The sequence below is a fragment of the Gastrolobium bilobum genome, unplaced genomic scaffold (assembly GCF_033153095.1).
Source record: "Gastrolobium bilobum isolate Gb01-03AN ecotype WA unplaced genomic scaffold, APGP_CSIRO_Gbil_v1 utg12879, whole genome shotgun sequence".
In the NCBI taxonomy this organism is placed as follows: Eukaryota; Viridiplantae; Streptophyta; class Magnoliopsida; order Fabales; family Fabaceae; genus Gastrolobium; species Gastrolobium bilobum.
In genome coordinates this window covers 46,265-60,799 of record NW_026896657.1, presented here as the reverse complement: position 1 = coordinate 60,799, position 14,535 = coordinate 46,265, and the positions used below count along the sequence as shown (strand labels likewise).

Sequence of the window (14,535 nt, the reverse complement as noted above, 5' to 3'; positions counted from 1 at the left end):
CCTACTATAGAATGTTAGTTTGAATAGAAATACAAGCCTCCAACTGTGAAAGAGAAACCTGATCATATCCACATCACATGCCATATCATCAATATATATACTTGATAGAATTTCAGGCTTGCCACGTGACTGAAAAATTGACTACAATCTTGCTTCAAATCAGTAACCTATAGAATTAATCACAGAACTAGTATGCTTCAGAATAAAATGCAGCAGGCACGTTCAAGAAACCGCTGACTATAAGTTTGAATAGAGTTCTTAGAACATCTCTAAGGTTAGACTAAATTTGTTCCATTTTATTTTCACCAATGTTTCCAACTAGAAGAAGTGGAGATATAACATACCTGTTAAAATAGCAATGTACTGTTTCCATTCTATCAATACCTTTATCAATTACTGTTTTATTGCATAGCTTAAAATCAATAATTGAACAATATAGAAGGTTCAAAAAGAAATATGTCTTTCTTCCATTCTTTGTCCTTTAAAGGAGGGGGGAAGATCCAGAGAAGATAGAGATTACCTCCCTCCCTAATAAGAGTTGCACCAGCATTTCCATGGCATCAGCTAACTCAATAGCCCGAGCAACAGTCACTCCATCATTAACAACTTTAGTACTTCCAAACTCATCTAATACTACATTCCTCCCTGCGTAATTTAAAAGACAATTTTTTGTTTTGAGTTTTGACCTAAATTTAAGTATTTAAAAGAAGGCTTTAATGTTTCTATCGCTCCCAAAACGACATTGTTTTGGGTTGAAAAATTAAAAAATTATAATGAAAAAGACTATTATAACCCTGAAATAAATTATAATTACAAAAATACCTTGATTTTCGCCTCAAAACGACGTCGTTTTGGGCTCAATGTAGATAGGTTATCTACATTGACCGTAGAAAAAGCGAACCCCAAATAATTATTTTTTCTTATGATGGTTATCTAAATAAATTCTAACTTTGACTATATCAACTATTAACATTTTATTTGAATTTTTCAAATTAATTATTATCCACAAATCTTTCGTGATTAAAAAAATAAACTTAAGTCATAAATGTAAAATTATCATTTTTTTGGGTAAAATAGGTACAACAGTTTCTATTTTTTTTTTTTTGGTAACTTGAAGGGGAAAAAAACCCCAATAGGAACAATACTAATCAAGCCAAATACATCGAGTTTCACCGAAACCACCTAAATCAGCTAAATACAAAAAGCAAATCCCAGAGGGGGGAGATGGGAAAATACTAAAATCTTCTACATCCGGATTTAATAAAGGAAGATTAGACAACCAATCCGCACATCAGTTTCCTTCTCTATACGTGTGCTTGATTACCACTCTTTATTCATCCAAGCCCGTATACGAGTAACAATATGAGACTCACAGGCTGACTTACTCCTAGCAGTAAGCCACGTGACCGCTGTTGAAGAGTCACTTTCAATTACTAATTTCCTCCAACCATTATCCCAAGCCAGTTGTACTCCTTTTAAGATACCCCATAATTATGCCATAATAGCAGTACAATGACTGATTCTATAGGAAAAACCAGAAAGCCAAAGACCAGTACTATCTCTAAAAATCCCTCCACACGCAGCCGGTCTTGGGTTACCTTTGGCAGCTCCATCAGTATTTAACTTCACCCATCCTTCGTCTGAAAACTTTCAGGCAATGGGGATCTCCTCCTTTCTAGAGCAAGAAACAATAGACTTCTTTTTTCTGGACACATTCCAGATTTCCATCGTTCGAGAATCAACCAATTGCTTATTATAGGCATAAGGAAGGCACTGATTACCATGATACGTATCATTTCTCCACCTCCAAACTAGCCAAACGGTAACTGCAAAAATGATATTCCAAGGAACACCACTAACATCTACCAAAGTAACTTGAAGATTGGATAACAACCAAGAATTTATATCCAAACTAAAGAAATTCGGACAATACCTGTTAGCACCCAACTGGATCCATAGACCACTAACACAGAAACAGTCTCTTAGAGCATGAATGGCTGACTCATCCTCCACACGACAGATACAGCAAAGAGCCTCCCCCATATGAAGATGATTCAATCTCAAATTCGTTAGCAATCTACCATGAGCCACCTTCCATATGAAGACTTGAATTTTATGGGGACCCTTCCAATCCCAAATGGACTTCCAGATATTAGAATACAATGACACCCCACTTGCATGACCAGCTAACAAATTATAGATGGCCTTAACCGAAACCTGTCCATGGCCAGACACATTCCATCTAAACTGATCACAACCATCCTGAGGATGGGGAAGGAGGATGCTACGGATAATTTGAATATCCTACAACAGTTTCTATTTAATGTGTATGTTTTTGTGCAGAAAAAGTTTTTCACCACTAACATAAAAATGAGTGAGTTCCATTATAAAAAATAAGAGAGAAAAAATATTAATTTAGATGAGTATGACAAACAAAATTTTCTACAATAAAAAAAAAACATTTTTTCCATGTGTAAATCCTTTTTCACTAATGTAGTAGAATTATCTGAATATAAATGAAATATTTTGTATAATGACAAAACTTGTATTGGTGTATTCCAAATTGCACAACAAACTTGTACCTAAAAAAATAAAAATTATACAACACAACAAGCCCATTACTCTTTTTTATTTTATTTTTTTTAAAAAAGGGTCAACGGATTTTGGGTTACTGCCTTACTGGTCCGGGTTATGAACCTGATTGTACTGACAGAACCCTTCGGTTGAAAGAGCTTCCTTTGCCAAGCGATCTATAAATTTTGTTTCAGTTATCAAATTCTTTTTTTGGTAAGGATTCTGTTATCAAATATTTAGTAAGAGAGATACTATTACTAGCTACTTGAAGCTTTATTCATTTAATAAGCATTTTATTTGGCATCAACGAAATCAACATGAATACAAACGGAGTCTTGCTATAGTGTGCAGGTGAGTCACTGTTTTCTTAGCTTTCGTTGTCTTTCATTCTCGATTGTGTTAGGGTTTACACTTTGCAGAGCCTTCATGTCTTCACACTCAGCAAAGTATCGCAGTTCCTATCACTGGTGAAATCGAAAGATATTCGCTATAGCTTGCGATCTCTTTTCTTATTGTTGTTGTATTTTGCTGCAGTCATCGGAGTGCGAGGTGACATAATGAGTGATCCCCAAAAGCATCGAATCCTGATGGTCTCAGATTTTTTCTATCCCAACTTTGGTGGTGTGGAGAATCACATATATTATCTCTCACAATGCTTGCTCAAGTTAGGCCACAAGGTCAGCCAATAAATTTATTTATTTTTTGGGGATTCGATTTTCTAACGGTTTAATTAACGAATTTATTAGGTTTCATAGCATTTCGGATTTAAATTGTACATGAGAGTTTGTGTAGGTTTATATAATAGTAAATGCAAAATATAGGGGGGAGGAGAGTAATTTACTTTTATTTTTCTTAATTATGCTGAGGTTGTTTGTAATAAATGTGAATTAAAAGAAAATGAATACTCAGGTGGTGGTTGTAACTCACGCTTATGGAAATCGATCTGGGGTCAGATATATGACCGGTGGTCTGAAAGTCTATTATGTTCCATGGAGGCCATTCGTTATGCAGAATACATTACCCACCTTCTATGGGTTACTACCAATTATAAGAACTATCCTTATTAGAGAAAGAATTACTATAGTTCATGGACATCAAGCATTTTCAACATTTTGTCATGAAGCTCTTATGCATTCGAGAACCATGGGATACAAGGTTGTGTTTACAGATCATTCGCTGTATGGTTTTGCTGATGTCGGAAGCATCCACATGAACAAGGTGTTGCAGTTTACCTTGGCAGATGTGAGTCAAGCCATATGTGTTTCACATACAAGCAGGGAAAACACGGTGCTGAGGTCAGGTTTGCCACCAGAGAAGGTTTTTGTAATACCTAATGCTGTTGATACTACCATGTTCAAGCCAGCATTGGAGCGTCCCAGCAGACGGGAAATCGTGATTGTTGTTATCAGCCGATTGGTTTATCGGAAGGGAGTAGATTTGCTTGTTGAGGTCATTCCAGAAGTATGCCGATTACATTCCAATGTGAGTTGATGAAAACATTAATAGCTTTTCATGCATAATTAGGAAATTTGGGTCTTGAGTTCTGTCTAACATGAAGACAATGTTGTTATGCTAATGCCCTTGTGGGAATGTTTTGGGTTTTTATTATGGTGCTTAAAGTTGCAAATTTTTGTTTGGTAAAATTTCTTTGGTGCTTCTTCTGTTGCTCTGTACAAGTTATAGATGCTTTTGAGAACAGCCTAAGGGCTGCTTTTCAGGGCTGCAGTTGGCTATCAAATATATGCCATATCTAAAGAACTTGTACCTTTTCTTAAATTCTAACTTTCTCCTTTCCTAATTTTATGCTTGATAAAATAATATCTGTTTTTGTAATTTTAGATACTTAATTTAAACAACGTTCTGCAACATCAAATCAGCATCTTTTGCAAAGCCACAGCATTCCCTAATGCGTTCTTTCCACATTGATTTCTGATCATAATTAGAGAATTACCTGAACAAATTTGATGGAAAATAGGTTCCATGTGGGAGACTAATTCAAGATGATCTCCAAGAAAAATGAATGGGGATTTTACCGAGGAAGATAGTCCTGCTTTCATGATGAATAATTACATAGGGCTCGTAGGAATGTGATACAACTGCTACTATTAAACTCACAATCTGGAGGGTTTACACAAGAAGAGCGAAAATCATTAATAAATTATTGATTTGGTCAATAATTTATTCCTTATTTGGGTCAATAAGGTGATCTAGAACGTCACGTGGTAGCGTTAAAGGGTGCCATTGAGCGACTCCGATTGGAAACCAGCAACAAGGTGGAATCTATTGACGTGAAACTTGATGGGTTTGAAGAAGTTTGAAGTTTGAAGTTTGGTCAATGCTGAAAGTGTGGATGGAAAGGAGTGGGAATTCTAATTCTAGTGATGGTGTGGGAAGCGAATCAAAGGTGTTTGGTTCGTCAATATTTGGAGAATGAGGGCACACAAGGTGGAGTTTCCAATTTTTTATGGTTCCGACCCTTTGGGTTGGATTGCAAGGCTTGAAAAGTTCTTTGGGATCGAAGAAAAGCCCCAATCTGATAAGGTCACATGGCTTTTGTCACTATAGAGGGCAAGATTGTTCATTGGTTCAGGTACGTCAAGCAAAACAATTCCTAATCTTGGATGGGAGGGACTCGTGACATCCATGATTCAGAGGTTCGGGTGAGAGTTCTCATGGGAACATCTATGAATGATTATCCACCATGCAACAAGGTGGGGAGGTGGAAGACTACATTCTTGAGTTTGAGTCTCTAGTGGCTCAAGTTAGCGATATTGGACCAAAAATAGGCTTTGGGATATTTTCTTGGGGTTCTACAACTTGAAATTTGCAGCAAGATTAAAATTCAAGATTCAAGTGCAGTTTATCAGGCAATGAAGCTAGCGCGAAGTATTAAGGAGGACCTCCGACTGTATAGCCATAGTAGTTTTGCGTCGCGTTCATTAGCAAGTGGTGTGCGACATTTTGTGGGAAGAGGAGCAAAACCGTCTTCTTACACAATTTCTGAGTCACAAGGTGGGGTCAGGGAATTTTTTTTAAAAAATAATGGGCCTAGGCCCAATCTTGTAACAAGGGCACCAAACAAGATTTTTGAAAAAAGTGAGTTCACATTGACCAAAGGGGTGGCTTTTTTAGGTTCGTACGATGCCAACTTCTTATCATAAAGGAATTAGGTTGTCATATGATGAATTTGTTAAACGCAGAAACGAGGGGAAATGTTTTCACTGTGGGCTGCCTTTTGGTCCCAGTCATCGTTGCCCAAAGAAAAATCTTTGATTGTGCATTTTGGGGGGAAGATGGGATTACTAATTGTGACGGAGAAGGGGATTTGGCTTCTATGGATTATGGGATGGTGTCTGAACTTCAATGGCTCGGTTGTTGTATATTTCAGCTAGTGGGTTGATTTCACCTAAGACAATGAACATTAGTAGATCGATCATGTCTTTTCCCATCTTCAAATTCCTCTTTTAGGGTTCGATTGGGGGATGGGCAGAGGAAAATGTCTCAAGGTGGTGACATTGAGGGAACATGAAGTCAGAGGGGATTTCTTTATTTTTGATTTGGGTGGAGTGGACCTCATTTTAAGGATGGCTTGGTTGGAAACGTTAGGGGAAGTAAAATTCAAGTGGAGAACTTTAGCCATGTCTTTTGTTCACAACAGACAACTAGTGTTAATTCTAGGAGATCTGATAAGACTGGCAAAGTATATCAGAATATAAACGCAGCACACAAGGAATTTGGCCCAGTAACCTGGATTTTCTTTATATTTATCTACGAAGAGTAAAATTCTAGTACAGTGAACTTTCAATCTAAAGCTTTAAAGAGACAATTACAGAGAAATAACTAATAAATTCAGTGCAATTATAGAGGCACTGATCTCTCCCAAGAACTCCCAATTTGCCCCCTCCATCATCCTTCATTTGCTCTGTTTATGTAACCACCTGAAATGCACCCCTCCACGTCAGCAGCCTGGCCCACAATAACCGAATTCTCCCTGACAGAATTTCTCTCAGCACCCACACCTCCATTTTGCCTTCTTTCCTCTGAGTCAGCAGTGGGAATTAATCTCCCGTGACGCTTTCTACTATACACCTTAATAGGATTCTTATCAATACTTCCCCCCAAAATTTTCACCTTGTCCCGAAGGTGAAATTCCGGAAATTGAAAGTCCAACTGAGCTGAATCCTCCCAAGAATTTTCAAAGGATGGAAGTTGTAGCCATTTAATCAAGACCTCTATTCGTCCCAAGGAATTTCTTCGCCACTGAAGGACATCTTCGGGCTGCACAACGAGTTCCCAATCCTCATTCAACATGGGAGGAAGTGGCTGGACCTGAACCGTAGGTGATATAGCTTTTTTAGGAGTGAAACATGAAACACATTATGGACTTTACATTCCAATGGTAAGAGTAATCGATAAGCCACAGCTCCAATTCTCTCCACCACCTCATAAGGGCCATAAAATCGTGGACTAAGTTTCTCATTTAATTTCTTAGCCAAAGATTTTAATCTGTATGCTTGAAGCTTGAGGTAAACCATGTCATGAATTTGAAATTCAACATCCCTGCGATGCTGATCTGTATGTGCCTTCATCCTACTCTGAGCAACCAACAGATGTTGTTGTAATTCATGTAAAATTAAATCACGATCTTGCAGCAGCGTAGATACCTCATCAACTGGAGAAATTGCAAAACTGGACCGAAACAGGGTTGGTGGTTCAGAACCATAAACTGCCTTGAAGGGGGTGGTACCCGTGGCCGTCTTGAAGGTTGTATTATACCAAAATTCTACCCAATGCAACCAAGAGGGCCACGTTTTGGGTTTAGGTGAACAGAAACACCGTAGGTAATCTTCCAAGCAACGATTTACTACATCCGTCTGCCCATTAGATTGTGGATGATAAGAGGTGCTATACTTCAACTTAGTACCACTGCAACGAAACAACTCCGACCAAAAAGAGCTAAGAAAAACTCTATCTCTATCACTTACAATGGAGGAAGGGAAACCATGTAATTTGACAATTTCTTTGATGAACAATAATGCAACTACCTTGGCTGTATAAGGATGCTTGAGAGGAATGAAATGAGCATACTTAGAGAGGCGGTCCACCACCACAAAAATTGTGTCAAAACCGTGAGCCTTAGGCAAACCTCCAATAAAGTCCATAGACAAATCAGTCCACGTGCTTGTAGGGATAGGCAGTGGCCGTAGAAGCCCAGCCGGAGACAGCGTAGAAACTTTATTTTGTTGACAAACCGAGCAAGAGGCCACATATTCATTAATACTTCTGTTCATGCCTTCCCAATAGACCACACTGTTGACCCTCTTCAACGTTCGCAGAAACCTAGAATGCCCTCCCATATAAGAATCATGAAACTCATGCAATACCAATGGAATGAAATTGGAATTCTTAGCTAATACCAATCTGCCTTGATGATACGAACTCCCTCCATGGAGGCTGAACCCGGAATGTGACTGTGGGTTGATCAGCAAGTCTTTAATGATGGTTTTCATTCGATTATCCTCTTGTAACTCCTGCTCCAGGGCATCATATTTACTCACATCTACACAGGAAAGGGAAAAGCATTGTAGATTCCATGACAAGGCATCCGCTACTTTATTCTCCTTACCCGGTTGATATTGAATTTCAAAGTCGTATCCTAGCTTGGAGACCCATTTCTGCTGTTCTTCTCCTAAGATGCGCTGGTCAGTAACTTATTCCTTAATTTAGCTTGGAGATCCTACCCTTTCTCATTCCTTAATTTAGCTAAGGCGCTATAAAAAAAATAGACGTGGAAGAAGCTGCGTTGGTGCTAGTGTTTTCGGCAGCTTATTCATATTTGGGAAGTGTGGAGCGCATGGAAGGTGATGAATTGTCTTCTCTCTAAATATTCAATTAAAAGGTTTGCTGCAAAAATATACATCAGCATTTTATGTGCTAAATGAGCTTCCTCCTAGCAGAGAAGTTGATCATCGTATTCCTTTAAAGGAGGGAACTGACCTTGTTAATGTCTAACCCTATAGATACCCTTAATTGAAATAAAAATGAGATACCAAAACTAGTGAGTGAAATGCTGAGTTCTGGTATAATTAGAGTCAGTAACAACCCCTTTTCAAGCACGGTGATCTTTGTAAAGAAAAAGGATGGCAGTTAAAGGATATGTGTGGACTATAGAACTCTTAATCGGGCTACAATTTCGGTAAGTTCCCAATTCCGTGATAGAAGAATTTTTGGATGAGTTACATGGAGCTTTGTATTTCTCACATATCGATTTGCATTCTAGCCATCTTCAAATAAGGATGGCTGAGCAAGATATCCTGAAAACATATTTCAGAACGCACCAAGGGCATTTTGAGTACTTGGTGATGTCGTTTGGGTTTACTAATGCCCCGACAACATTCCAACATGCTATGAACTCGACATTGCAGCCTTATCTTTGTAAGTTCGTCCTTGTGTTCTTTGATGACATTTTAGTTTATAGCCCATCGTGGGAGGCACATCTAGAGCATTTGGAATAGGTGTTAGGCACTTTACATCAAGCCAAATTTTTTGCAAATTTCAAAAAGTGCAGTTTTGGGAAGCAGTCCATGATTATCTTGGCATATCATATCCAACAAAGGGGTGTCCATGGATCCAAGGAAGATTAAAAGCATACTGCAATGGCCTACTCCAAAGACCATTAAGGCTCTTCGTGATTTTTTGGGGCTCACTAGATACTACATTAGGTTTGTACAAAATTATGGGAAGTTGGCTCAGCCCTTAACTGCCTTGCTCAAGAAGGGCAATTTTGAGTGGTCCAATTCAACAAAGGATTCTTTTTATGCTTTGAAACAGTCTATGGTTACAGCCATCCTTACCAGATTTCTCAAAGCCATTTATTATAGAATGTGATGCTTCGGGTGAGGGGGTGGGGGCAGTTTTGATGCAAGACAAGCATCCAATTGCTTGTTTTAGTAAGGCTTTAGCTCCTGCTACTCTTTTCAAATCTATATATGAGAAAGAGTTAATGGCTCTTGTTTTGACTATACAACATTCGTGGCCATATCTTTTGGGGAGGCGATTCACTGTTTACATCAACCAAAGGAGTTTAAAATTTCTTTTAGAGCGACGAGTGACAACTGAAGATCAACAACATTGGCTGGCCAAGCTTATAGGTTATCAGTGTGACACTGTTTACAAGGTGGGGTTAAATAATAAGGTGGCTGACGCTTTATCAAGGAGGGAGGAGGACAAAGAGTTACAGGCCATTTATAGGCCTTTTTGGCAGGACATTTCTAGTTTAGATGATGAAGTGCTTAGAGACCCTATTTTGCCTGAAGATAAAGGCTGACTTGGAAAGCGATCCAAATTCTCACCCACAATACACTCTGGAGGAAGGGAGACTATTTTACAAAGGGAGGTTAGTTCTTGCTTCTACTTCAACCTAGATTCCCAAATTACTTCATGAATTTTACTCATCTCCTTCTAGAGGACATGCTGGTGTATTTCAAACGTTTAGAAGATTGGCTCAATCCATTTTTTGGGTAGGAATGAAAGGGACAATGGCTGCATATGTTGCTACTTGCCAAGTTTGCCAACGGAGTAAGTATCAAACTTCTTCTCCTGCCTGTTTGCTTCAGCGTTGCCCATTCCAAATGCTATTTGGGAGGAACCGAGTACGTATTTCATTGTGGGGCTGCCAAGATTAAAGGGGTTTGATACTATACTAGTTGTGGTTGATAGATTGATCAAGTATGCTCATTTTATCATGGTGAAACATCCATTCACAGCAAGGAGTATTGCAAAAGTTTTTGTTAAGGAGGTGGTTCGATTACTTGGCATTCCTTTAAGTATTGTTAGTGATCGGGATCGAACATTCATTAGTAAATTCTGGCAAGAGCTTTTCAGGTTGTAGGGCACCACTCTTAAATTTAATATTGCTTATGACCCTGAAACCGATGGGCAAATGGAGGTAATTAATCGAACCTTAAAGACCTACTTGCATTGTTTCTGTTTTGAGCAGCCCAAAGTGTGGTTGAATTTTTTCCTTGGGCCGAGTATTGGTATAATACGATCCTTCAAATTTCTTCCATGTGTGGTCAATAATTTATTACTTATTTGGGTCATTGATTTTATTCAGTTTACAAATTTTGCTGATTTGATTTTGTAATTTAATTTGTTGCCAATTCTGTTTTGTTACCTTTTCTTTGGAGGGGAACTTGAATACATAGATAGAGATTGTGTGTTTTTAGTGAAAAGCAAGAGTTATAAGTTGAGTCTGAGAAAAAAGGGAGTGCCCTTGGATTAAGAAAGTCTCCTCTGTACTATTTTGATCTCTTTTTCTCTATAATAATAAAAAGAGTAGTATCAGAATGTTAGTAAAAGAATAATTTTGCTCTTTTTGTCATATATACTTGTTGGCAATGAGTCTTTATCAGCTAACTTGAACATGCATGAGGGACCAACAAATTTCAAAATTTATGCTTAAATAGACTGAGAAGCTTATATCCTCCCCTGTTCCTGTCCCAAAAGAAAGGGGGGAAACATTTGAATTAGCATTTGCTCGGGTCTGCATTCAAACAAACAGTTAGTATATGGATATATAGCGATCTTTTGAACATCAAGAATTTTTGGCAATGTTAAAGTATGTGTCGGCACTGATGTAAATTTTTTATCTGTTGACAGATAGCACTGTCTTTGGCCTTTTTAGCTGAACAGCGTGACACTTTATAGATGTCCTTACTAAATAGTTCACCAAGAAAATATGTAATGCTACGGAAATGAATTGGAATTTTAATTCTAGTCTTTCAAAGGCCTAACTTACATATTTTTGGAAGGTTCGTTTCATTATTGGAGGTGATGGACCTAAGCGTGTACGGTTGGAAGAGATGAGAGAAAAGCATTCTCTTCAAGATCGAGTTGAAATGTTGGGAGCTGTGCCACATGCACAAGTCCAATCCGTTCTAGTATCTGGGCATATCTTCTTAAACAGGTTTAGCTTCCTTGGCAAATTTCTCCTTTCTTTAAGTTTTGCAATGATGAGTTTATAATCCTTTTGTCTAACTCTGTAAGTTGAGCAGTTCTCAGAGCTTGTGTGAGATGTTGGGGTTCTCAATATCAGCCCCAGTTACAGTGCATATCTATTTTCAATCATTAATGATGTTTGCACTGTTTCAGCTCCTTAACAGAAGCTTTTTGTATAGCCATTCTAGAGGCTGCTAGTTGTGGATTGTTAACAGTCAGCACACGTGTTGGAGGAGTTCCTGAGGTAGGTGAAACAGATTTTCCTTCTATACCTGTTCAGTGTGAGAAACAAAGCTTTATATAAAGTTTGTCTGAGAATTTGGTTTATGACTTCAGTTTCTTTCCAATTCCACAATTTTGGAATGCTGCCTTGAGGGGCTTGATATAGATTCACTTCTTTTTATATAGGTTTTGCCAGATGACATGATTGTTTTGGCAGAACCTGATCCCGGTGATATGGTGCATGCAGTTCAAAGGGCTATATCTATGCTGCCAAAAATTGATCCACAAGTCATGCACAATCGAGTGAGTTTGTTGTTTAAATAGTCTTTCTCTGATGCATATAGTGGGGGAACTGATTCCTTTTTGTTTATGTATCTTTTGTAGATGAGGGAACTCTACAACTGGCATGACGTTGCCAAAAGGACCACAATTGTATATGACCGTGCTTTGAAGTGCTCCAATCAAAATCTATTAGAACGTCTCACACGGTACACTCTAAACATCAGAGGTTCAGTTCGATTGTAATGGTAACATATAGTTAATAGTTGTAATAAGACGTCCACTGTTCAATCAGTTTTAGTTATATGAATTTGTTAATTACACTAGCATAACATTTTTTAATCTGCTTGTAACATAAGCTGCTTGATACTTGGTAATGCAATGTATTTTGGGATCTTTATTTCTCTGCCCTACAATCCTCACAATTATTTTTATGGGGATAGGAATTCAGGTGTAACATTGATGCCTAATTTAGAAGGAGGAACGTGCATCTGATTATTGTGTATAGATTTTCCTCTTTATTCAAAGATTGATGTCAGTTTAATATTATTAGAACATTGTTGCTGTGTCGAATTAAGGAGATACTTCTACCGGTGTTGATAGTCTCTGTTCTTTTAGGTACCTCTTTTGTGGAGCATGGGCAGGCAAGCTATTTTGCTTGGTTATGATTGTTGGTTTTTTGTTATGGCAGCTATTGGAACTATGGCAGGTAGGCTGGTGGTCTTGGATGTGTGTGACATTTTCAGCTTATGTATGTTTTGCTAACTGTATTACTTGCGCATTTACATTATTAGCCTGCAGATGATATTGAGGAGGTGCCAGATTTTACTCTTCCACACAACTGTGATGAAGAGATGTTGGAAGAAAACCCAATGAAAAGAGTAGCGTGACACATTATTTTGGTGAACCACGGAGTTTTGTTTTGCCCTCTATCTGAAATGCAGAATATCAAAAGAATACTGATGGTGTTCCATTAGCTGCATTCCTCCGTCCCAGTTCCCAGATATGGAAATTGGAGGTAATCATCAGTCCTTTGCATGGTTGGCCTAGGCGCATTTATATGTGGCTTGAAATTAGAGGCCCGAAGTATGCTGATTGCTGTATAGAGAACCACGCGGTGTGCCAAGTTAGTGTTAATGTTCTCTGCTTGACTTTGTTGAGTTTGACAGTCAAACACGTTAATTTGGTCTGTGAGATAAAGGTTCCAAATATTTTTAATACGAGAGCATCTCGGGCCAGAATAACTTTGGACCTCTAGAAGTAATTCTAGAGTGATATCCAAAAAAGCACTAGCTCTTTCTACCAATGCAGTTTTTTCATTCCCTTCCATGAAATGCTAGATAATTCAATAAACTTGCTGTCATGTGATTGGTGTCAAGTTTTCAGAGGGTGAGATGCCCAAAGAATGTGAGGACCTGGTGAAAGACCAAAAAAAAAAAGTCTTCTCACTTTTTAACCATGATTGCCTAGTCAATATGTCTGTCTTAATAGTATTTTTTAAAGTAATAGATTTGGGGATATTCATGGAGTGGGTAGAGAACTAGAGATGATTTCCATATAGGAAGACAGCTAAGAATTCTTGAAAGTTCGAAAGAGGTGACTGCAATATGCTTTTCATGCCTTATTCCCGCATTGGTAACTGCTAGTTTCACTCACCTTCCTAAAATGCACCACCTGGTCTTCTCCAAATACACCTATATTTGGGAAGATCCTCTTAAGTTAAAATTTCACATGAAAGGGTCATGTGAAATTTTTGTATTTATTTCTTAGTGATAAATTATAATTAGATCTTACTTATTTGATATATAAAAAGAAAGAGATAAATATGAAAATTTCACGTGACCAGATCATGTAAATTTTTAACAAGAAAGGATACACTTCCCCAATAATTTGTTTGAAATAATTTTCAAACCTATGGTGTCAGATTGGATTGAAGGCTTAATTACTTCATCTAGGGGGTTACAAGAAGAAGCATTAATGACTTTACTATTATGGCAGATCCAGAAATTCAAACACAGATCATGCACTGACTCAGATTAAATCTCATTTCGAAACTTCAAAAGAAACTTTTTGCGGTCAAATCCCTGCCTTTTGAATTGTTTATTTATATTTATTTATTGGAGAAAATATTTTTCATTTTAGAGGACATAAATTTGTATCATTTTAAATAAAATTATTGTGTTTTGTTGCATATATAGTAGTTTTTTTATATTTTCTCCTCTTTACAAAATGACAAATATTTTTCCCTTATTTAAATTCACGGACCCTCCGAAACCAGTGTTTATAAAACCTGTTAGTGGAACTGGATGATCAAAAGAGGATCACAAAAACAATGGATTCAGAATCAGTGAAGAGCACCAGTACAGAGAGGGTTCAACCTGGTTTTGATTCTTCTTCAGGGAAACAAGTTCCCACAGCAGCGAAAACCAAGTCACCTCCTTCCAAAACGAAGAAGGACAG

The 14,535-nt window shown here is 37.8% G+C and overlaps 1 protein-coding gene across 3 annotated transcripts; it reads left to right on the top strand.

Annotated features, from left to right (window-relative positions):
- Positions 1-2,760: 2,760 nt before the first annotated feature.
- Positions 2,761-14,484, top strand: LOC133301319 (phosphatidylinositol N-acetylglucosaminyltransferase subunit A). Of its 3 annotated transcripts, XR_009750170.1 has the most exons (10): positions 2,761-2,925; positions 3,109-3,251; positions 3,469-4,056; positions 11,388-11,542; positions 11,728-11,818; positions 11,983-12,099; positions 12,181-12,284; positions 12,694-12,784; positions 12,870-13,093; positions 14,354-14,484. XR_009750170.1 is itself a non-coding variant. In XM_061500947.1 (9 exons), the coding sequence occupies exons 2-9, from the start codon at positions 3,132-3,134 to the stop codon at positions 12,963-12,965; spliced, it is 1,347 nt and encodes a 448-aa protein (XP_061356931.1). In that variant the 5' UTR covers positions 2,761-2,925; positions 3,109-3,131; the 3' UTR covers positions 12,966-13,006. The 3 variants fall into 3 exon arrangements, 1 of the variants encoding a protein (XP_061356931.1); XR_009750171.1 differs by lacking the exon at positions 14,354-14,484 and having other exon boundaries at positions 12,181-12,323; positions 12,870-12,893; XM_061500947.1 differs by lacking the exon at positions 14,354-14,484 and having other exon boundaries at positions 3,484-4,056; positions 12,870-13,006.
- Positions 14,485-14,535: the final 51 nt, after the last annotated feature.